A 25,573-nucleotide genomic window follows, 5' to 3' on the forward strand; every position below is an offset into this window, starting at 1 on the left:
ATTGTACTGCCATGCATACCATTATTGTGCTGCCATGCATACCATTATTGTGCTGCCATGCATACCATTATTGTGCTGCCATGCATACCATTATTGTGCTGCCATGCATACCATTATTGTGCTGCCACCATGCATACCATTATTGTGCTGCCATGCATACCATTATTGTGCTGCCATGAATACCATTATTGTGCTGCCATGCATACCATTATTGTGCTGCCATGAATACCATTATTGTGCTGCCATGCATACCATTATTGTACTGCCATGCATACCATTATTGTACTGCCATGCATACCATTATTGTGCTGCCATGCATACCATTATTGTGCTGCCATGCATACCATTATTGTGCTGCCATGCATACCATTATTGTGCTGCCATGCATCCCATTATTGTGCTGCCGCATACCATTATTGTGCTGCCATGCATACATTATTGTACTGCCATGCATACCATTATTGTGCTGCCATGCATACCATTATTGTGCTGCCATGCATACCATTATTGTACTGCCAAGCATACCATTATTGTGCTGCCATGCATACCATTATTGTACTGCCATGCATACCATTATTGTGCTGCCATGCATACCATTATTGTGCTGCCATGCATACCATTATTGTGCTGCCATGCATACCATTATTGTGCTGCCATGCATACCATTATTGTGCTGCCATGCATACCATTATTGTACTGCCATGCATACCATTATTGTACTGCCATGCATACCATTATTGTGCTGCCATGCATACCATTATTGTGCTGCCATGCATACCATTATTGTGCTGCCATGCATACATTATTGTACTGCCATGCATACCATTATTGTGCTGCCATGCATACCATTATTGTGCTGCCATGCATACCATTATTGTACTGCCATGCATACCATTATTGTGCTGCCATGCATACCATTATTGTGCTGCCATGCATACCATTATTGTGCTGCCATGCATACCATTATTGTGCTGCCATGCATACCTGGGCTTTGCATTCTTTTTATACTGTGTTATTATTCTTTAATAAAAATATTTTTTTTTTTAATGAGATAGGTGACACAGTAGTGTGCTTACATACAAGCAGATCTATTCTGATAAGGTTTTTATCAGACTGAGGGGTCTATGTACTAAGCCTTAGAAGGAGATAAAGTCCACGGAGATAAAGTACTAGCCAATCCGCTCCTAACTGACATGTCACAGAATGGGTTTGATAAATGACAGGAGCCGATACTGGTACTTTATCTCCGTTGACTTTATCTCCATCCAAGGCTTAGTAAATAGACCCCTGATCCACAAAATGGTTAGATCACATTGTGATGCATGTGGCCATTGTTCATATGACCTGACCTCCAAATGTCCATTTATCCAGTTGTTTGGACGGTCAGTCTGCTCATTGCCACACTTTTAATGAAAGGGCCTTTTAATTAATACGGTAAGGTCTTCAAGAGGATTCAGCAAATCATTCATTTATCCCACCACTTTCCCCCCCAAAACATTGGCCTCATTATAGCTACAAATGAATATTTTTGTTGTGTTAATATTTTTATACAGAACCCTTTGGTAACATATATATATATATATATATATTATATATATACATATATGTGTGTGTGTGTATATATATATATATATATATATGTGTGTGTGTGTATATATATATATATATATATATATATATATATATGCTCCCCTCACCTGAGTAGCTTGCTCAGCGGGCATATCACAGCTGAGCATTTCAATCATACCTTTCTATTGGCAAATACAACATACAAGTCTAAACAAGATGACCTATCAGTAGCCAATATGGCATACCTCCCAACTGTCCCGATTTTCATGGATAGTCCAATTTTTTTTTTTACTGTCTCACCTGCGGGCTGCAGTGTCCCGCGGTAGGGGGTGGGGCAGTTGGGAGGATCTGTCACTCACTGTAGCGGTGAATAGATGCTGTGCGCACTATTCAATGAAGACAGAAGGAGAGGGGGCATGCCAGCAGCTCAGAGCGCTGGTCATGCCCCCTTTAGTGACGGTAAAAGGGGGCATGACTCGCGATCGCGGTACTGCCACAAAGCCATGCCCCTTTCAATTAGGCCACACCCCTTTTCAGCTGTCCCACTTCTTAATTCTAAAATGTTGGGAGCTATGAATATGGTAGTAATGTACATATCATGTACATATCATCATGCAAGAGAAACATAAAAGGAAAAATGGTCACTTACTGTTGGTCTTTAACTTTCCGGGTTCACTGTTACGACTTCCGGCTTGATTGATGGACTTGACTATAAAGATATATTTGGTGCCACTCTGTAGGCCGTGCACTGTATAGTGGTTCTGCTTTATATTAGGAACAATCATCCAGCTGTCAGCGGAGTTACACAAACCTGCAAGTTTAATTAAACAGTCTGATTATTTAACAAACATGGCAGCCAGATTAAACACTGGGAATTGTACACTGTGATGTGAATATAGAACATGAATGAGGATAGTTAAATCTCAAGTGCTGAGCTCTCACAGGTGTCTTGAATTCCTCAGGATTTTAAAGCCACTATAAAGTAATAAAGGTAATACTTTACTCTGGAGGAAGTGGAGGAAGCCATGCTGTAGGCCAATATTCATGAGATTCACCCTATGAACGCACTAGGGGGGGTAATTCAGACTTGATCGTAGATGTGCTAAATTTAGCACATCTACGATCACTTTCACAGACATGCGGGAGGACGCCCAGCACAGGGCTAGTCCAACCCGCATGTCTGGCTCTGCCTTACCCGCACAGGTACAAAAGCATCACATGGCGGCGATGCTTTTGTACCTGAAGAGTAGCTCCCTACCAGCGCAGCTCCTGCGCACTGGCAGGGAGCTACACGTCAGTCTCCGGGTCGTAGCGACTGCGTGTGACATCATGCAGCCGCCGCGGCATGCCCCCCTCGCACGGTCTGGGCATGCCTGCATTGCACGGACCGCGATCCAACGCTGCCGGACCGCCCCCTAACGCCCAGCGAACGCCTCTGCCTGTCAATCAGGCAGAGGCGATCGCTGGGCTGAGATAATTGCATTTCTGGCATGCGCCGGCGCACTGTGGCGCCTGTGCAGTTCAGACCTGATCGCCCGTTGTGCGAAAATGCACAGCAGCTATCAGATCTGAATTAGCCCCTAGGATTTGTAACAGAGATGTCAGAAACAACTAGCGAATTTATAGACTTAATAGTGGTTCTACTACAATGGTGTGTAATTGCCAGTTTCACTGTCAAAGCTTTGATTGATACCTATGTGCATATGCTAGTGTGTATTGCATGTCAACATTTAGAATTTGCAATTTGTGGAAGATTACACATTGGCAGCCAATCGAAGATTACACACTGGCTGACAATATTCTATTCAACAGATATACAAAAGATTTGCAAATAGAATCCCTACCGTTATTACTCTCACGTCAAACCAGTGAAATAGCATATAAGTACAAGATTTAATATACAGGGGAAAAAAGTGTTTCTAACAGAGATTATTGCCAAGAAACCAATCCTCCATTTCCATTACGTGACCACTGCATGCTGCTATACAGCAGATCCCACAAGGGTCTCATCACTAAAGCTGTCCAAACAAGACCAGATACTTCTAACTTGAATCATGATGGCAAGATCCTTTTTATTTTAACCACACATAGCAACCCAAAGTAGACAGACACTGTATAGTCGCTTGGAACTAAGGTAATGTGACAGGATTCATGGGGACCTTTTCTGTAATGCACCCGATAGATGGTATCACACCCAAATAGATAGCGATCATCTACCAGCTGGACTTACATTCATGAACACGGCATGGCCACCATGTAACAGCCGTGATAACCGCTGACTAAGGACAGCTGCTGTGCCGTCACATGCCACCCCCAGAACTTGGTGAATCACATGACTATATGCATGGTTTCACACACCACACATTTCAGACATCCGGTGGCCTTGTAGCCGTACACAGTCTGCTTGTTTATCTGTGTCAATGATCCTACTAAAAACTGCTACTAGTAAAAGGAAGTCATCGACAGAAAAAAAACTACTGTTTTTTTCCCCATATGAATAAAATATTTGCTATGCGTTGTGTGTGAAATAGCCCTATGTCCTTGTTTATGTATGACCTGTTTTTTGAGCAATGAGTTGCCCTGCAAAAAACAATAATGAATTCTGACATTTGTCAGTAAATATATTATAGAAATGTTTCTTGGTATTTAAATGTCTCTTGGTATTCCTAAAAAGAAATCAAAGCATTCTAGATTTAACAGAATGAGCACTAAGCGCAGACATAACACCTTTTATACTTTGACCTTGATCAAATTCTAAAACAGCAGTCCTAGTTAGTAAGATATTTTTAGATAACTGGTATAACTTAATTAACAGACATTAAATTAGCAGCCATTAAAGGTGTAAAACACAATTATATTGTGTGAACATTGGTGTAAGTACCTCTAGTTTCAGCAGGAACAAGAAGAGTGATTGATCGATTTGACAAAGAATAAGTGATTAATGGGATGGTGCACAGTGAGAACTACGCCAGTCTGCATGGTGTAACGTATGGAATATCGCTTTGTGCATGACCAGCTTTGTTAGTGAATACATTTCACATCTGTGATTTGAGGCACAATTGCTACCAACTATGCATCAGCCCCTAAGACTATGAACTACTACTACTTTCCATTTTACTGCACCCTCTGCCGACTGCCAGTCACTGCACTGTCTGGATTTAAACTCCAGCTCGCTTACAAGGGCAAACAAATCCCATTTTAGGTTAAACAAGAAAAACATTTGTATAACAAATTACAAGTTAGGATTTATGTATATTCTGTGGCACTGCCTGCAGACAAACAGCAGGTAAACAGCGTTCTTGAACCAAACTTATTGTCCTTGTGGTCTTCCAGATGGCGCCTATATGTGAGCAAATATGTCCCAGCATCCATCTCTTTCTGTGCCACTGCCCTACCATCTGCAGATAAAAGTGCTTTACTACTATTCAAAAAAGAATGTCAGAATAGAGATTATTTCACATTTACTATACAGAAAACGCATATGAAGACAATTTAAGATTGGAATCTCCTTTAAATCTCTCTATATCACTTTAATTAATATAATCTATATATTTTCTTCTTACAGCTTCCATGATGCTGCTCCTTCTAAATCAAATGTAGTACAGGTTGAGTATCCCTTATCCAAAATGCTTGGGACCAGAGGTATTTTGGATATGGGATTTTTCCGTATTTTGGAATAATTGCATACCATAATGAAATATCATGGTGATGGGACCTAAATCTAAGCACAGAATGTATTTATGTTACATATACACCTTATACACACAGCCTGAAGGTAATTATAGCCAATATTTTTTATAACTTTGTGCATTAAACAAAGTGTGTCTACATTCACACAATTCATTTATGTTTCATATACACCTAAACATCCTAGTGACATTTGGTGGACCCCTTCATTCCAAGTAAAGCATTCGTTACCTCTAATACCAATAAATAAAGACACGGAGACTTGAATTTGGCAGAAAAATTGCTAGCTATTTATTTGACCCTAACCATAGCAAACCTGTAAATGAAAACTTTATTAAGATGCCGATTCAGCCGGCATATGGTGGCAGAAAAAAGAACGGCTCTATTAAACTGACGCTAACCTTAAAAATGCTAATTCAAAACCATCTTAATTTAAATACAAACTATCAACACGGTAATAGGTGCTAGCTCCACCCCCACAATGACTTCCCACCCGGAGGGGTGCCCCATTCCGCTGCCATCCCGGTCGGGTGGTCAAGCGGCCAATAAGTCGATGGAGGTGAGTGCACCTAAACCAAATCAAACTGTAAATCACTACAGTTTACCATACAACCACAAACTGCCGTTCTTTTCCGCCAATAAATAGCCAACGATAAAACCAGCCAACAATTTAATGCCAAGGCACTCCGTGCCAGAACCTCTACCAACAGGGCGGGAGGGCGGGAAGGCAATTTCACCAACAAGAGAGAGACAAATTGCCTATCCTTCCCTATATATACTAACCCTCCCCTTTTTCCAAAGGGCTGTACTTTCCTTCCAGCTAGGTCCACCCCTCACAAGATGTTTAACTCATTCCTTTCCTATGCTGTCAATTCTCTCTCCTTATACACACAGCCTGAAGGTCATTTAATACAATATTTTTAATAACTTTGTGTATTAAACAAAGTTTGTGTACATTGAGCCATCAAAAAACAAAGGTTTCACTATCTCACTCTCACTCAAAAAAGTCCGTATTTCTGAATATTCCGTATTTCGGAATATTTGGATAAGGGATACTCAACCTGTACAACTTATATAATCATTTATTGCCACTCACCACCTAATGCCTCTAAGACTTTTCCTGTGCTAAACCACCTTTGTCTAAACTGACTTCCTTTTGTCATTTTAAGCTATCCTTGAAATCGCAGCACCTCTTCATTGAAGCATATATTCTCTAAGCAGTACGGTTCCATTTCTCCTTTGTTTAGAAAATGCACTCACTCTCCTTTCCCATGCTTGTTCCTGACAACACTTCACATTACTCCTATATAATTTTGTTCATTATTTAATATCTGCTTCCCTATGCACTTTGTATCAATATTTGCTATAAAACTAGCTAGGTAGCCAAAGCATATAGCATGAAGAGTACATTCTTATGGATACATCAATGCACAAGCATGCACGGTCAAGAAATGTGATGCAAGTTACTGTGACAGTGAAATTATTTTTGATGTCAGATGTGGTGGTTTGGGTATCCCAGAAACCACTGATGCCCTGTGAGTTTAATGCACAACAGTGTCTAGAGTTTACAGTGAACGGTGCACAAAACCGAAAACATCTACTGCGGGAGAAAATACCTTGCTAATGAAAGCAGTCAGAATGGTCAGACTGGTTCAAGTTGACAGGAAGGTGACAATAACTCAAATAACCATGCACTACAACAGTTGTTTCCAGTCGAGGTACATAATGTCAACACCAGAATGTCAACATAGTCCAAACTATTGACAGGTTCACAATGCACAATGCCGACATCTAAAATGTCTACAGGTTCAGAATGCCGGCCGTTGGGGTTAGGCGCCACCGGGAATGTCAGGATTAGGCTGCGAGGGGGTTAGAATTACGCAGTAGTGAATGTCACGTGACCTCTGGATCTGGTAGACAACCCTGGAACCGCTGCTACCGCCGGGAGACAGTAAGAAGCCACTAGACCACCAGGGACAGTTTGTTAGTCACCAGATCTCAATTCAGCAGAGCACCATTGGGATGTGGTGGGATGGGTAATCTGCAACAAACATGTGATCATATCAATCTGAGGAATATTTCCAGCACTTTGTACAATCCATACTATAAAGAATTCCGGCAGTTTTGAAGGCAAAGTGCGTGCGTGTGTGTGTATGCGCGGGGGGGGGTGGGGTGGGGGGGTGGATGGGGTCCTACCTAGTAAGAGAGAGATATACCTAATAAAGTGGCCCCTGAGTGAATGAGGTTTCACTGTCTCACCCGGATGACATGTCAGCATGATGACCTAGGGTTATATTCAATAAGAGTCGGATCCATTCTGATATGCAGTAGTCGGAATGGACCCGACAACCCCTATTCAAAGAGCGGCCAAATCCGACTGTCGTATTTGGCCGTTCCCTGTGTCCTGTCCTGCCGCTGCTGTCAGCGGTGGGGGGAGCAGTGAGCGGCGGCCGGCGGGGGTGCAGCGTGAGACGGCCGGCAGGGGAGCAGTGTGAGGCAGCCGGCGGGAGGTGCAGCTTGAAGCGGCCGGCGGGGAGAGCAGTGTGGCGATCGGCGGCCGGACCTGGCAGCTGGGGTGATGACTGTTTTCAAGTCGGATTGAGTTTGTTGGAAAGGGGGCCAAATCCGACAGGTTTTGGTCCCCTTTCCAACAAACTCAATCCGACATTTCCGATAGCAGCAGGCGGATCGGCTGGTATTCCGCCGATCCACCTGCTTTCCGACAGCATTCCGACAAGTTGGGTTTCCCGACTTGTCGGAAAAAATGTGCCCCTATTGAATAGGTCGGAACCCCTTCCGACCTATTCCAGTCGGAAACTGTCATCTTTCTGCCAAGACGGCAGTTTCCGACTCTTATTGAATATACCCCCTAGTGTTTTAGTCCCAGCATCTTCTTTAGACGGAAACCTTTAATGAGCAAAACCTGCTCATCTTCTGTTTCTCTATATGTTTCAGTCCTGTTAGAAAAGACTGTTTTAATTATCTACAGAACATGTTGGTGATATGTACATAAAAGAGTAATAATAATAATAATGTATTATTTCTATGGGGAATATTTTACTAAACTTGTGTGTATTCTGTTAAATGGAGGCTGGGTATGAAATCCCAGCAGTGGAAATCCCGACAGAAGGCTGACAGAGGAGTCCCGATGATATAATCCCGAAGCATCCCAGTATGTATTGTTCTCCTGCCCCTTTCCCTAACCCTGACCCACCCTTCCGCAGCTTAACCCTAACTGTCCCTCCTGCGGCCTATCCAACCCCCCCCCACACACACACACACACACACACACATCCTAACCCTATCCTCCGAGTGCCTAACAATAATCCCAACCCCTCCGGTATCCATCAGGATACCGTTGTCGGTCTTCTGACTGCATCCCATTAAAAACATTAGGTGGTAAAGTTTAACTAAACAACATATTACATTATATACAGTGTTATCTAATTCTCACATGTACTGGTACTAATTATTTGAAGGAAAATGTACAATGGGGCAGATGTATTAACCTGGAGAAGGCATAAGGAAGTGATAAACCAGTGATATGTGCAAGGTGATAAAGCCACCAGCCAATCAGCTCCAATATGTAAATTAACAGTTAGGATCTGATTGGCTGGTGCCTTTATCACCTTGCACATATCACTGGTTTATCACTTCCTTATGCCTTCTCCAGGTTAATACATCTGCCCCAATATTCCTAAGCATATATTTTTTCTTACATCCACTGAACACATGTACAGGTAATGTATAGTTTAAGTAAAGACAGATATACAATTTATCTATACCCATCATGCAACACTTAAAAATGGAAAATGTAATTCATATTTATCCCTTCTGCATGTAATAGTAAATGAGTCATTACACTATTTTGCTAAATTTTGAAAAGCATGGGGGATAAGACAGTCATTTCCTTCTGCCTATATTGAGCTGAAACTTGAGTACTTACATATGCTGTTAAATATGCAGCAATCGACTTAAGGTGCTTAGGTTTTGCTATAACCTACTTAAATGCAAATGGACTGCATTATGAGGTATTCACTTTAGTGCTTTGCTGTTCATGAGCAGCAGAGAGATTTAACTAAGCTCTCATATACAGCGCTTCAAACATCTCACAGCACAGATTCAGTTTTTTAACCCTAAAGCAAAGAGTCGGGCAGTAAGCGCTTCAGCAGTGTGTGCCACATAATGCATTGAGTAAGAACCTCACTGATGATAAATATTTAGTTTTAATAGCATAATCGCTATCTATATGGTTGTAGAACCTACATACTTTCTTGTCACATGAAAGAGTTATGGCATAGGTGGCTTCAGAGCAAGATTAAGACCCCTAAGCAAGATACTGGTACATCCCAGCCCCCTAGACAGACAGACACACACACACACACACACACACACACACACACACACACACACACACACACACACACACACACACACCACACTTTTGTAAATATACCTTTTATAGATGAACTGGAACAGAAGGGAAAATCTAAAAATGTCAATCTCTAATTATACTTAAAAACTAATATATACAGTACCTCTCTTTCTCTGGTATTCTTGGGGCTAGCTTGGGGATGCTAAACCTGGGTACACACCTGGCTGACCTATCTAATGATTGGTAAGTGCATACATACTTAACAAATGTCTGCCTGATGTGCTGTGCCTGACATCACAACTGGGCTGGCTTTTAAATGTGCCCACCCAGTTGAGATGTCAGTCACCAGCGGTCCCTGCAGCAAGTGTATGACCACCTGTACACAGCGAGATGTGCTGTACAGCCGACGTGATATGTCTGTGAACAATGTCGTTCACAGACATATTTTGGGGGAACAACCCCCACCTCCCGTCAGGCTTATGATATATCATCCATTCAAATTAGCAAGACATGGCAAATCTTGTTGCCAATGGTGGTAGAACTATACATATTGATGGCAAGTAACAGAACAACAGAGTCAAAAACAGTTTTCAAGACACAATTAGACATTAATGTCACAAATATTACATGAATATGACTAGTTTGGTACTTTATTTTATGAAATGTTATATGATACTGACATATACTTATGTAGCCCCGATGCCAGGACCCTGCAGTGAGGGCTGGTGCTTGGACACTGCGCTAGTGAAGACAGGACGAGAAGTGGCATGTAGCTGAGTATATCTGGATGACAGGTGGATCAGAGAGGTCAGAGAAGAAAACTGAGGGAAAGAGGCCAGTGAAGGCTCCAAGGAGAGAGGTCATAGTAGGTAGTAGGAGCCTATTTGGGGAAAAGACTGAGAGATTGCTGACTCCAGGAGGACAGCGCGCTGTATGGCACTGATTGAAGGAAATGTGTTGCCAGTGTATACAAGCTGAATGAGCCCTTAAAAAATGAATGAAAGGGCAGAGAGTACTGGAGAATCCTGTGAGTGCCTGGTACAGTGGGGTTTTCAAGCTAGTCCATAATCAGACGGAGACTCCTGGTCTTGGTCAGTGGTGTGTGAGGACATAGACCAAGTGTGATTCCACTCAGCATGACGGACAAGTGTACTGTTACTTAATGCAAAATGCAGTTTATATTTAGAAGAGACTGAGTTACTATAGTCCACTGCATTGAAGAGAGCCACACTGCGTTGTATTTCACTGCTGAACTGGAGTCGCAATGCATAGACTTTGTTGTTGGGGAGTACTAACTCACACTCAGGATCCTCAAGTGGCTATTGCTTTAGAGACTGTGTTATTGAGAAAATTATACAAAGTAAAAATGTTTTAAAGACCTATGTTTAGCCTGGGTTACCAACAGACTAAGTGCGCCAATGGTAACTTCCCATTCATAATATATTATATTAAATAGATATTGTGAATAGTTAGCCATAGGCATTGGTATTTGTATAGAAAACCTCCAATTGAGTAATTCCCCAAACTGTTTATATGTGCAGTCCAAGAAGGTTGATTATGTTGAGTACAAGGGTCCTCCTGAGTGGACTCCACAACCCCACCAGCTACAGAGAAGACAGAGTCAGCGCTAAAGTAGAGAGTACACACACTCACACTTCTCCAATCAGAGCTCAGAACATGCACCTCTGACCCCTGATACCCGGTCTCATGTGATTGAGGAAGAATCACTAGAGATATTGCAGCAGAAATTATCATCTTTTACTGCACTATCGTTATAGCCACTGGGCCTGCAGCTATGTTATAGTACAATAAGCCCTATAACCACTGTGCTCCAGGCCTAACAGATAATCCAGCCCTGCATAGCTCCTAATAATAAGTTTAGGCCTGCAGAAGATCTCTGCAGAATGATGACACTAATTTTATATCCGGATATGAACTGCAAACAGCTGTCCTAAACATACCGAGGTATACAGTATGCAAAGAGAATTTGTTTTCTGTTACCAATTTGACATTTGTCAGTTCCCCATTGTTTTCACGCCAGCCCAGTATAGCAAGAAAAAAAACAAAAACAAAACAAAGCCAGCCAGAAACTGTATTTTAAATAGCTTTTTATGCTATGAACGTCAGTGTAGATTTTTTACTACAGTGTATACTATACTTAGTGGTAGAATGAAACCTGTTAATAAGGTATAGGTTATATACTTCTGTAATGTGTTATTAAATGTAAGTGTAAAGAGCAGTATGCACCATAAAATTACCTGCTAGACTGGTCATCAAGTTACATTTATTATGCACAGCTACTTTTTATACAATATGGGATATCACAGCTGCAAAATGCAAATAAGTGCAGGATAAATGGATGGACTCCCTATTGATAATATGCAGCTTATACAATCTGGAGGTAATAATGTAGAAATTTATTTCCTCTGGGCTTGATACGGACATACAGTATTCTACACACCGGATGGGACCAATCCCAAATTCATCAGCGAAGGCTAAAGGAAAATATTCCTCTTCCATCTGCTCCATATGATCCCATGTTGCTGAAATATATAAGAATTTTGTAGCCAAAGGCTGTCTCTCTGGTTCTCAAGAGATCTGGTCTAGTCCTGGATCCTGTCTATGGGCCAGAGGAAGCCAAGAGGAAACCAGTTGGAGTGATGTAAAGGAGAAAGGTGGATGGAAAGGACGGCTGAGGATACATGCAATGTAGAAAGACTAAAGAATAATACTGTTATTTTATTTACAGTGAGTGCAATGTAATATAAATATGATCAGTGATTTTCAAACATAACTTGGAAAAGGTACAATAAAAAGTATTTTTATTTTGGAAGAGCAATCTAATACGATACAGGGTGACTCATCTTACTTGAAAAAACGCCAATCAGATTCTGTCATTTTCTTAGTAGAGTTTAGAAAGTGAAAGCAATTATCTGATTCATTCGTGTGATTACAGTATAATTTTTTGTACTTCAGTCTTCAGAAATATTCACAATTCTCATAGGTATTAAGCTCCAGAAAGTGAACCTTTCTGGAGCTTGTACTCGATAGGCAACGCCTTCAATAGATGCTGTTGCCTAAAGAAAGCCTATGGGCTTCTTTTCACCCAAAACCCCAGAGAGGGATCCGAAAGATGGTCGCACATGTGAAATAGGACTCCTAGGAAATCCTCACAATGCAAGGGACAGCTCTTATCAGAAGGGCTATCCTGAACGTAATTTATTTTTAATCATAGGAGACCTTGAAGTTTTATTGGAGACTCCAATAGATCTTTCTTATTTTCAACACAAATAAATCCAAATTGGAGTCAACAATAACTACTAAGCAATAACTGCAAGATCCATTTGACATGCATCTACATATTAGTATTGTTTAGCATGGAAGGCCAGTTTCAAGCCTAACACGTGCCCCTTTACCACAATCTTCCCCAGTCATGTGAATAGGAAGTTCCTGAAGCGGCGGCAATGAGAACCAAACAGCCCTGTTCCAGCAGAAAAAAGTAAACAGGATTTCTGTGTGGGATAAATTAGTGCTACCATGGACCATTTGTAGGGCCAGCAAATGGCTTGTCCAAACGCTTTAGTATTTTTGTAAAAACTCCTTCAACTTGACCTAATGTTAAATCAATATCTTTCTAACAGCCAAAACAAATTATGTACAAAATGTTAGATATACAGTTTTACACTTTTACAATGCTTTAGTGAACATTTCAGATAATAGTTACTATGTATATATGAAATATGTAAAATCTTTCAACCAAATACCATGTAAAACAGCTAATATTTTACTTCACAATCTAAATATATCTGCTACTACTAATAATTTAACTAAATGGTGTCGACAGCATCTATAATTGTTTTGCATTATAACATAGGCCCTCATTCCGAGTTGTTCGCTCGGTAAAAATCTTCGCATCGCAGCGATTTTCCGCTTAATGCGCATGCGCAATGTCCGCACTGCGACTGCGCCAAGTAAATTTGCTATGCACTTAGTAATTTTACTCACGGCTTTTTCATCGTTCTGGCGATCGTAATGTGATTGACAGGAAATGGGTGTTACTGGGCGGAAACAGGCCGTTTTATGGGCGTGTGGGAAAAAACGCTACCGTTTCCGGAAAAAACGCAGGAGTGGCCGGAGAAACGGAGGAGTGTCTGGGCGAACGCTGGGAGTGTTTGTGACGTCAAACCAGGAACGACAAGCACTGAACTGATCGCAGATGCCGAGTAAGTCTGAAGCTACTCAGAAACTGCTACGAGGTGTGTAATCGCAATATTGCGAATACTTCGTTCGCAATTTTAAGATGCTAAGATTCACTCCCAGTAGGCGGCGGCTTAGCGTGAGCAACTCTGCTAAAATCGCCTTGCGAGCGAACAACTCGGAATGACCTCCATAATTGTGTGTCAAGAACTATGAGCTGTCAACCTGTAAATTGGGATTTTATGTAATAGTTTATAGAAAAATATGAAAATGACTTGTTTTAAAACCATAATTTGGAGTAAAGTTATACTTCAGTTAAACAACTTAATCCTCACTATACGTGCTCAAAGAAGATGTGTGTAAGCAACTACCACACTGTAAATTAACCAAAGTAGTGTTCACAGTACCCCAGGGAATAAATCAGCCTGCAGGCAGATTACAATGTTAGCCACTTACCCATCTTTTCTCATGTAAGAGAAACAGAGAACATAAACTAATTATAACTGAAAAAGATGTTTTCACTCTTAAAACCTACCTAGTAAAATTGTAAAGGGCTCCTAAAGGTCAACGTTCTTCCTTAATTTTAAAACAATGAACATTTCCAAACAACTGATACTACATTTTTTGGGAATTACTTGTCCAAATCACAAGATACAAAATAAATGACTTATTCACTTCAGTGGGTTTCCAGCATGTGCGCTACTTGTAGAAATGCACTGAAATAAATTGCCTGTTGAAATGAATGGCCAAATTGAATTGTACAGCTCTTCCCACATTAATATAGCTGGCATTTTATATCAGAGGTGGGTAGGACATGCTACTTAATTATTTATTGGTTTATTAGTGGTGTTCTCCCATTAATTTTAAAAGTAATTTTAATAGGGTTTCCAGTATGTGATCTACATGTAAAAACCTAATCAACATGAAAAGAAGGACACTCAATTAATTAGTCACTATTGATTGCAAAATCAAAGTAGGCATTCCCCCAAATTCCCCTCACCACCAGTCTATCACAAGTGGCCAGCATGGTTTGTGACAAAGTGGAATCCTGGTGTGTCCCTGCTTTGATCTATTAGTACTGGGCAGTGCTTCTGTAAAGAGGTGTTCTTTTAATCCCACCTCCATTTAACTACACCAGATTAACAGAGAAGATAAACAAATAGAACGTCCAATTATCAAAAGTGGTACACAAGGTTTGGGGGAGTCTTTTATCCAGTAAAAATATATTTTAAAATCATAAAATCAGAGGATGGGGACAGAGCGTATGAAGTTTCTGCCTCAGGTTCAGAAACATTCAAGTGCTGGAAGTGCAAACACTTTAATGTAAAAGGTGCTCTATAGGTTATATGCCAAGTCTTAATACTATTTGGAACAAAGACAATAAATAAAAAAATAAAAATAAAGTGTGGGGTGTCACATAAACCACAGCCCTCCACCTAGTGGTAGTTACTCTAAGCACTGCTATGGAGAATGGGAGATAGATTATGTGTGTAAAATCCTATTCTCAGCAATTGTGCCAAATACTCTACATATTTTGGTTTCATAGACCGAATGCTGCTGTTTTCTTTTCACAGCGCCAGAGGCAACTTCGTTACAAGCACCTTATCATTAACCACAGGTGGGACAAGTGCCAGGGCAGATTCCAATGATTGCCGTGTGCACAATACAAAACAGTATATTATTGCCATAAATAAATATTTATTTGGTTACAAGACTTTATTAATGCAAAAGATACTATATGAGACCACAACACTAATTTAGCATCTGACCATAATTAGCTAACAGTGTTACTTATTCCAGTGTGGTAAAATATAAGTACTGATATTTGGCAACAATGCACTTATACTGTAATCTAGTGTACCAGGAACATGCTAGGCTAGGGGTTAACCACCGCCTGCTGCAGGTGTTGTTTTGTGGACAAGGAGAACATGTAAATAAAATAATGTGTTTTTTATTAACACCCAGAAGCACTATGTCAACTTATGATTTAGGTTGTAGGCTCAATGAGATAGGAAACAAAACCTAATGAGAAAAATAACATGAATATAAGAGTTCACGTAAAACTGGGCAGTTTGCTATCTGAAGTAGGCAGGATCGGCAAAACTATGAGTAAATTTACTTAGCAGTGCTTGGCTTTATATTTAATATTATTGCCCCTTTAAATCCAAGGGCCAAAGCCGCTGAAGATGTGGCAGCTTTGAATAGCGCCGCTTACTAATTTTACTGCTACATCTCTAACGTTCTCCATCATGCAGGTATAGCATGAGGGCTCTTCTCTTTTACCGTATAACCAATGTATTCTACACGTGTATCATTTTAGTATTTTGGGTAACAAGTTAAAGAAGTCACAATATTAAAAGACTAACTCGTGATAACAACCATATAGCTAGAACATTTAGCTAATTAAAATCAGGTCCAACACTTTGGCAATTAACATTTTCCTTTATATGTTCCCTTTATCGGGTGTCATCAAATTCTAACTTGCGTTCACATAAGAATTTGTAGACTGTGGTATGTGTGACAGAGGTCAGTAATTTGGCAAATGAGTCATGGTTGCTTTTTATTGGCACACATTTGTGTGTACTATGAGTCAATTTGTAATATTGCAGCACAAGAAAGTTTGTGAGTTGCATGTCATTAAATGTGTATGGCAGCTGTCACCCAGAAAATTATGACAGCATAGTTTATAATATTTTCAATACTCAGGGGGAAATTTACTAAGCTCCCGATTTTGACCGAGATGCCGTTTTTTCATCAAAGTGTCATCTCGGTAATTTACTAAACACTAATCACGGCAGAGATGAGGGCATTCGTAATTTTTTGCAAGTCCAAGTAAAAAATTACGAATGAATACACCATCGGTCAAAACGCGGCTGTTTAAGTATGAATCTCGGTCATTTACTAAGAAGTGCAAAGCAAAAAAAAAAACAAACACTGCCGTGAAAAATTACAACTCGTAAAAAAGTGCTAAAAAAAAACAGACCTTTTCTTTTTATACGTGATTGGATAGGCATGCACGGATCCATGAGATCCGTGCATGTATATCAGTGGGAAGGGGTGGGAAAGTGCTTATTTTTTCAAAAAAAATTGCGTGGGGTCCCCCCTCCTAAGCATAACCAGCCTCGGGCTCTTTGAGCCGATCCTGGTTGCCGAAATATGGGGAAAAAAATGACAGGGGTTCCCCCATATTTAAGCAACCAGCATCGGGCTCTGCGCCTGGTCCTGGTCCCAAAAATACGGGGGACAAAAAGAGTAGGGGTCCCCCGTATTTTTAAAACCAGCACCGGGCTCCACTAGCTGGACAGATAATGCCACAGCCGGGGGTCACTTTTATATAGTGCCCTGCGGCCGTGGCATCAAAAATCCAACTAATCACTCCTGGCCGGGGTACCCTGGGGGAGTGGGGACCCCTTCAATCAAGGGGTCCCCCCCCCCCAGCCACCCAAGGGCCAGGGGTGAAGCCCGAGGCTGTCCCCCCCCATCCAATGGGCTGCGGATGGGGAGGCTGATAGCCTTTGTTGTAAAAGAAAAGATATTGTTTTTAGTAGCAGTACTACAAGGCCCAGCAAGCCTCCCCCGCATGCTGGTACTTGGAGAACCACAAGTACCAGCATGCGACGGAAAAACGGGCCCGCTGGTACCTGTAGTACTACTACTAAAAAAATACCCAAAAAAAGACAAGACACACACACCGTGAAAGTATAATTTTATTACATACATACATACACACATACATACATACTTACCTTAAGTTCCCACGCAGGTCGGTCCTCTTCTCCAGTAGAATCCAAGGGGTACCTGTTGAAGAAATTATACTCACGAGATCCAGGGGTCCAGGCTCCTCGGGAAATCCAGGGGTAATCCACGTACTTGAAAAAAATAACAAAACGGTGTCCCGACCACGAACTGAAAGGGGACCCATGTTTGCACATGGGTCACCTTTCCACGAATGCCAGAAACCCACTTTGACTTCTGTCTAAGTGGGTTTCTTCAGCCAATCAGGGAGCGCCACGTTGTAGCACTCTCCTGATCAGCTGTGTGCTCCTGTCCTCACTGACAGGCAGCACACGGCAGTGTTACAATGTTGCGCCTATGCGCTACATTGTAACCAATGCTGGGAACTTTCTGCTCAGCGGTGACGTCACTTTAGGTCAACCGCAGGGCAGAAAGTTCCCATCATTGGTTACAATGTAGCGCATAGGCGCTACATTGTAACACTGCCGTGTGCTGCCTGTCAGTGAGGACAGGAGCACACAGCTGATCAGGAGAGTGCTACAACGTGGCGCTCCCTGATTGGCTGAAGAAACCCACTTAGACAGAAGTCAAAGTGGGTTTCTGGCATTCGTGGAAAGGTGACCCATGTGCAAACATGGGTCCCCTTTCAGTTCGTGGTCGGGACACCGTTTTGTTATTTTTTTCAAGTACGTGGATTACCCCTGGATTTCCCGAGGAGCCTGGACCCCTGGATCTCGTGAGTATAATTTCTTCAACAGGTACCCCTTGGATTCTACTGGAGAAGAGGACCGACCTGCGTGGGAACTTAAGGTAAGTATGTATGTATGTGTGTATGTATGTATGTAATAAAATTATACTTTCACGGTGTGTGTGTCTTGTCTTTTTTTGGGTATTTTTTTAGTAGTAGTACTACAGGTACCAGCGGGCCCGTTTTTCCGTCGCATGCTGGTACTTGTGGTTCTCCAAGTACCAGCATGCGGGGGAGGCTTGCTGGGCCTTGTAGTACTGCTACTAAAAACAATATCTTTTCTTTTACAACAAAGGCTATCAGCCTCCCCATCCGCAGCCCATTGGATGGGGGGGGACAGCCTCGGGCTTCACCCCTGGCCCTTGGGTGGCTGGGGGGGGGGACCCCTTGATTGAAGGGGTCCCCACTCCCCCAGGGTACCCCGGCCAGGAGTGACTAGTTGGATTTTTGATGCCACGGCCGCAGGGCACTATATAAAAGTGACCCCCGGCTGTGGCATTATCTGTCCAGCTAGTGGAGCCCGGTGCTGGTTTTAAAAATACGGGGGACCCCTACTCTTTTTGTCCCCCGTATTTTTGGGACCAGGACCAGGCGCAGAGCCCGATGCTGGTTGCTTAAATATGGGGGAACCCCTGTCATTTTTTTCCCCATATTTCGGCAACCAGGATCGGCTCAAAGAGCCCGAGGCTGGTTATGCTTAGGAGGGGGGACCCCACGCAATTTTTTTTAAAAATTTTACAGTGTTTAATTAAAAAAAAAAAAAAAATAGAACCCCAGCACGGATCACACAGATCCGGCCGAGATTAATTGTAAAAAAGTCGGCAGTGTTTTGCTAATCACTGCCGTAAAAAACACAAAAAAAACACGAATGACATCGACATCGGAAGAAAAGAAAAACCCGAATACGACAGCTTAGTAAATCCATCGTAACAAATTCAAAAAGTTGCAGTTTTACACTTTCGATGTCATTCGTGATTGAACTTTGACCTGAAACGGGAAAATACGAATCTTAGTAAATTTACCCCTCAGTGTACGATTAAAATCTGCCACAATCTAGGATAGAAATATATTGGTCATGACAAAAACACATTAGCTTACAAGTAGCACTTCTTTTGTTTATGTGTCTGTCGGAAACTTGTACAGAGAAGATTTTAACATGTTATAAACGGGAGACAATCACGTTGCCAGCTGCTGGGATCAGACGCCGGAATCCCAACACCCGGTGAAACACAGGCAGTTGGAATCCTGACCGCCGCCCTGTATCCCCACTCGGGTGGTGGATCACGCCACCACCCGAGTGGGAATATAACTCTGTGGCGACCAAAGGTCGCTACCGGGTCCGAAGAGTGACGAGCGCAGTGAAACCGCGTAGGGACATGCACTCGCTGCCGGTATTCTGGCTGTCGGGATCCCGGCGTCGGTCTCCTGACCGTCAGGATATCATACTGAATCCTTATAAACCACAAGTAATGCAATCTGTAGGTTGGGACAACACAAGGGGTTTATGACCTTGTTTTTGGGAATTTCTATAGATCCTTCAAGATATGAAGAACATTTAATTGGCAACCATCTCCTTTGGGGGTACCAGTACAAAGGCACACTGATATGGAGGGTTCCAGAAAAATTACACACTTACAAGTAGGGGCTAAGAATGGGTTGGGTATGAGATACAGATAGTCAGATGCCAGCGGTCAGAATACCAACACTGACATCCCGACTGCTAAATCCCAACAGGTGGCCGCAACTGAACTAGCCCTAAACCTACCCCTAACCCTCCCTTCAAGCAGCTTAAGCCTCCCAGGCATACTTACGTTCGGGATTCCAGCTGTTGGGATTCCTGCATCGGTATTTTGACAGCTGTTGGGATTTTGGCACCGGTCTTCTAACCACCGGGATCCCATACGTTGGGATGCCAACTACATCCCCTGGCTTTACTCCCACCCTTGCCCAACCCTAATGTCTCTTTATTTCATGCCCTATTGTACATATTTTTTTGTAAAAGGTTAAGGGAAGAAACATACAAATGGAAATAGGAAATTACTGACCTCTTGTTGTGTAAACTATATTTTACTGTTATGCGTCATACCACAACTTTGTCTGTGAGAACCATACCATTTGGCCTATTACATTGCTACATGCCTGCTTACAAAAGACTCCTATATATAGTAGTCACATAAATAGAAGCTAAAAGCTTCCCTACTAACAACAGAACAAGTAAAGGAAGTGTAAAAAAAATTCCCAAAGACATAAAAAAAGGAAAGGGAACAAGATCAACACAGGCACCTCTGTAATTTTATGTAAACTATCATACATATTAATTTTTATTTGAATGCAACTGTACAAATGTTTTATTTATTGTTGTAAGTACTTAACCAGTACCTACATTTTACACAGGGATATATATATATATATATACCATTTAACCACTTAACTGGATATGTTTTTTCAAAAACATATGTAACATGATTTATTTTAAACAAAAACAGAATCTTAAATTTGTTTTCCATTAAGCATCGGTTACATTTTAATGGGCGAAATATAAGGCCGTCGATGAACGGGAACACTGCAACAATCAGGAACCTACATTTTCCTAGCAACTGTTTCTCTATGTAGCCGCAGGGGGTTAGGAAAAGCAAGGTAAGGGGGACTTTATTACATCACCCTGGCGGCTGCAAATGTCTACAGCAGCGGGTGGGGGGGTTTGGGCTGCCTGATCAGCAGTGATCGGCAGGCACCGGGTAAGGAAACCAAGAAGCAGTCCTACACAGTGGTGTTGCTGACATGCGACCATGTCAGGGAAAGCCCAGCCTGGTGTGACCATGCCAGGCAAGTGGTTAATGAGTGAATGCCCGAGTAAATATATGTATATGTGTGTGTGTTTATGTGTGTGTTTGTGTACACGCACGAGAATAATATGTGGGGAATTTGACATTTATAAAGTTGCCCTGTCTCCTGAAATTTCTGGGAGACTAACAAATTTTGGGGAGTTTCCTGGCCCCCGGGAATGTGGACAAGTCTCACGCACCACGGCACTTTCCAGGTAAAGTGGGTGGGGCAAGGTACCTGATGACGTGTCTCGCTATGAATCACATCCTCGTAACTCTGCTCCCCGCAATGTTTTTTCACCAAAGTTGAAGCAACACATTGAGAGGGTGAGGCTGCAGCAATGCAACATGCCGTGCCATGCCCCTAATCCTCCCACCTGGACCATCCTCTCCCGGAGACTGACTTGCCAATGCTAGCAAGTATGATTTACAATGAGGTAATACGGATCACAGGTACAGAACTGACCATTTAGCATCCATACTGAGCTACTATATGCATCACTTCTGAGATACATTGATTCTTTTCAATAATTTCATATATTCTGGTTATAATACATTTAATTCTGTTTAACTCCAAACTCTTCTTAGTTACTTGCCTATGTCTCCAGGGTCTAAAACCACTGATAACCTCCTTCCAGTCAAAATGTATTAACCATATAACCTTGGCTTCTAAGTGTGTAATTACTAGTTACTGGAAACAGTCGCCTCCTTCCTCTCTGGCTCAGCTGATCACAATACTTTGGAAGTTAGTAGATGTGGAGCAGCTGCCAGCAAAACTACATGACAGGGTGGAGGCTTTGAAGAAAATTTGGTAACACTGAGTGAACTTTATGAACCTCTAAATGTAGCAAAAAAAACATAACTTTCCTCTAGTTATACCTCTATATTACAAACATACAAATTAAGCCAGCTCAAACTCTCCCTCTGACAATATTATTTCCATGTTGCAGCCGTACCAAAACAATGTACAGTAAACTGGCTGTATCTGTGTATCAGTCTCTTATACCCCTTTCAGACACAGGACCCGGGAATTTCCCTGCTTCAGACCTGGGATTTTCATCTCTGAAAAATCCCGGGTTTTTGCTGGGACCCCCTTTCACACTAAACCTGAGACCTGAGAAATTCCCGGGTCGACCCCTTTTAGACATAAGCCTGGTCTGCCCTGGCAGCCAGGTCAGACCAGGCTACTCTAATGTCACGTGTTATATACACACACACATAGACATCACACTCGTACATTTACACACATCTTACACATACACATGTCACACTCAAACACACACATGTAATCTACACACACATGCCAAATTCATATAAACACACACACACACACACACACACACACACACACACAGACACACTCTCACTAACTCCGAAAGGCCTATTTTTTGGCTGCTTCAACTAATCACAGCAGGGACTACAGCAGCCGGCACATGCCCCCTTTTCACTCCGGCTTCTTCCAGGCAGCCCCGCCAATCAGATGTGACCTGGGAGCAAATTCCCGGTTCGTACCTTTCAGACCTAAGCCGGGACTCAAGTCCCGGGAAAAACCCTGGTCAATTGCAGGGTTGGCGACCCGGATCACGTTCCCGGGTCTGTGCCTTTCAGACATACCAGATTCCCGGGTTGATGCGCGTTCATGTGCAAAATCCCGGGAATTTGAAGCATGTCTGAAAGGGGTATTATTTTTACTGACAAAAGAAGACAAGACACATGATTTCAGAAGCAGCTTCCTCCAAGTCGCTATGAGGTATGTTCAGTAGCAACCTGTCTTGCTATTACAATCTTTGAAAGAAGAAAATTCTTATTGTTACGATTCTAGGGTGACCATATTATCCCTTTTACCTGGGACACTCATGGATTACACAGGTTCTGTGGCTGGCCGATTTCAAGCCTACATTTCAGTTGGTTTTAATCAGCCACAGAACCTGTGTAATCCATGAGCGTCTCAGGTAACAGGGATGTGATGTTAATGTATTAGAATGCTTAATATTTGTAGACACTCCCTTACTAATCTGTGTAAGCCTGAATCTTCAGTGATGGTCTCTGGGACCAGGGGGATGCTGGGAAGTGGGTGGTCCAGTGTGCAGTGTGCCTTGAGTTGGTGAGGGAATAAACAGCATAGAAGTGAACTCACATGTCTCTGTGTCCTGATGACTGGATTTACAAACATATGAACAAAACATGGTGTCAGAAGAAGTTTAACTTGGACTGCTAGTGCTTTCAGAGTGTGAAAGAATCTTGCAGAAGTCTGTGGCTGTGATACTCTGTGTCTGCAAAGCCTGCCGTGTGCTCCTATCTTCAAACAGTGAGTAACCATGGATAAACTAGCTCCTCCAACCGGCATGCTGATGTCTGGTAACTTGTCTGAAAACTGGAAAAGATTTAAGCAAAGGTTTAATATATATCTTGCTGCATGTGGAGCTGATTCAGAGGCTGACAAAACGAAGGCATCCATTTTCCTCCATGTGATAGGAGAGGATGTGCTGGACATTTATAATAGTTTTCAGTTTGATGAGGGGCAGAATATTGTGCTATCTTCTATAATGCAAAAGTTTGAAGATTACCTTGTGCCAAGGAAAAATGTGACATATGAAAGATATAAGTTTTTCACATGTGATCAGAAGTCTGTAGATGGAGTTGATCAGTATGCTACAGAGCTGCAATCACTCAGTAAAACCTGTGAGTTTGGTGATTTAAAGGATTCACTGATCAGAGATCGTATTGTCTGTGGAATACCTGATAATGGACTCAGAGAGAGATTGCTGAGAGAGCAAGACCTAACACAAGAAAAGGCAGTGACTATGTGCAGATCTGCCGAAATAACTAGATTTCAAGCCAAAAAGTTACACAAGGAAGCTGATGTGCATGTAGTGCAGAAAACAGAGCCATGCAAACCTCCATTCTCAAGAATGAAGCAGTCTAATAAGGAAATGTGTAGTAGATGTGGAAATGCTCACAATCCTAAAATGTGTCCTGCTTATGGTAAAACCTGCAAGAAATGTGGTAGACTTAATCATTTTGCCAAATGCTGTAAAATTAAAAGGGAAACAAGCAATGTGCATGCTGGTAAACAAACAGAGGAATTCTTTGTGAATTGCATTGAACTTTGCAGTGCAGATAAGAAAGAATGAATTGTCCCTTTAACTGTGAACGAGATTGTCATTCCCTTTAAGCTTGATACTGGTGCGCAGGTGAATTTAATATCATTTCAAGACTATAAGACTTTTAGAGTAAAACCTAAAATTCACCCAGCCAAAGTAAAAGTTACAGGGTACACTGGGGAGGAAATTCATGTGAAAGGTACATGCTTAGTGACACTGAAATATAAGGGACAATAGTTTAAAACATCTCTACTGGTTGTGGATAAAAATGTGCAACCGATTCTAGGATTAAGTTCCTGTGAGAAACTAAGCTTGCTAAAGAATGTTTTTATGGTCACATCACAAGTAGAAGATGACTGCAAATCGATGTTTACAGAATACAGAGACTTGTTTGAAGGTCTAGGTTGTTTGCCTGGAGAGCATAAAATAAATATAGACACGCAATTTTCTTCAGTGATACACCCCTGTAGAAAAGTGCCGTTTGCGCTGAGAGAAAAACTGAAACAAGAGTTAAATCGCATGGAAGCCTTGGGTGTGATACAGACAGTTGATAAGCCTACTGAATGGGTAAGCTCCTTAGTAATTGTTGAAAAGAAAAATGGACAACTCCGAATATGTCTAGACCCCAGAGATTTAAACAAAGCTAATAAACGAGAACATTTCAAACTACCAACCAGAGATGAAATCATGTCGCAATTTGCAGGAGCAAAATGGTTCAGTAAATTGGACGCATCTTCAGGATTCTGGCAAATGAAGCTAGTTGAGGCCAGCTCAAAGCTTTGTACATTTAATACACCAGAAGGTCGATACAGATTTCATCGACTACCATATGGAATATTGTCTGCTCCAGAAGTATATCACAAAAAGATACACATGATTTTTGAACATATTCCAGGTGTTGAAACAATGATGGATGACATTATTGTCTGGGGATCTACAAAGGAAGAACATGATTCTAGATTGAGACAAGTAATGGAACTTGTCAAAAAAAAGTGAATCTAAAGCTAAACAAGGACAAATGTGAATTTGGCGTGAATACACTTACCGTTATGGGCGACGTGGTCTCGGATCAAGGTGTAAAACCAGACCCAAGGAAAATATCAGCCATAGTGAACATGGAACGTCCTAACAACAAAGACGACGTCAGAAGATTCCTAGGAATGATTACTTACTTTGGAAAGTTTATTTCTCAACTCTCTGAACGAACAGCCTCTCAAGGATGGTTGTTGGACAAAGATAATGAGTGGATGTGGTCACATGAACAAGAAGAAAGTTGGAAAAACTTGAAACAGATCATTACAGAGCAACCAGTGCTAAAATTCTTTGATCCTGC

At 41.8% G+C, this 25,573-nt stretch overlaps 1 protein-coding gene across 9 annotated transcripts in view; it reads right to left on the reverse strand.

Moving 5' to 3' along the window:
• The window catches only part of MID1 (midline 1), a 717,600-nt gene that overhangs the window by 57,268 nt on the left and 634,759 nt on the right, over positions 1–25,573 (reverse strand). For all 9 annotated transcript variants that reach the window (XM_063955554.1, XM_063955560.1, XM_063955550.1 and 6 more), the window contains one exon: positions 2,219–2,380. In XM_063955554.1, the coding sequence (XP_063811624.1) occupies positions 2,219–2,380 (162 nt within the window). The remainder of the gene's footprint in view (positions 1–2,218; positions 2,381–25,573) is intronic.

Source organism: Pseudophryne corroboree, chromosome 2 (genome assembly GCF_028390025.1).
Source record: "Pseudophryne corroboree isolate aPseCor3 chromosome 2, aPseCor3.hap2, whole genome shotgun sequence".
Taxonomy (NCBI): domain Eukaryota; kingdom Metazoa; phylum Chordata; class Amphibia; order Anura; family Myobatrachidae; genus Pseudophryne; species Pseudophryne corroboree.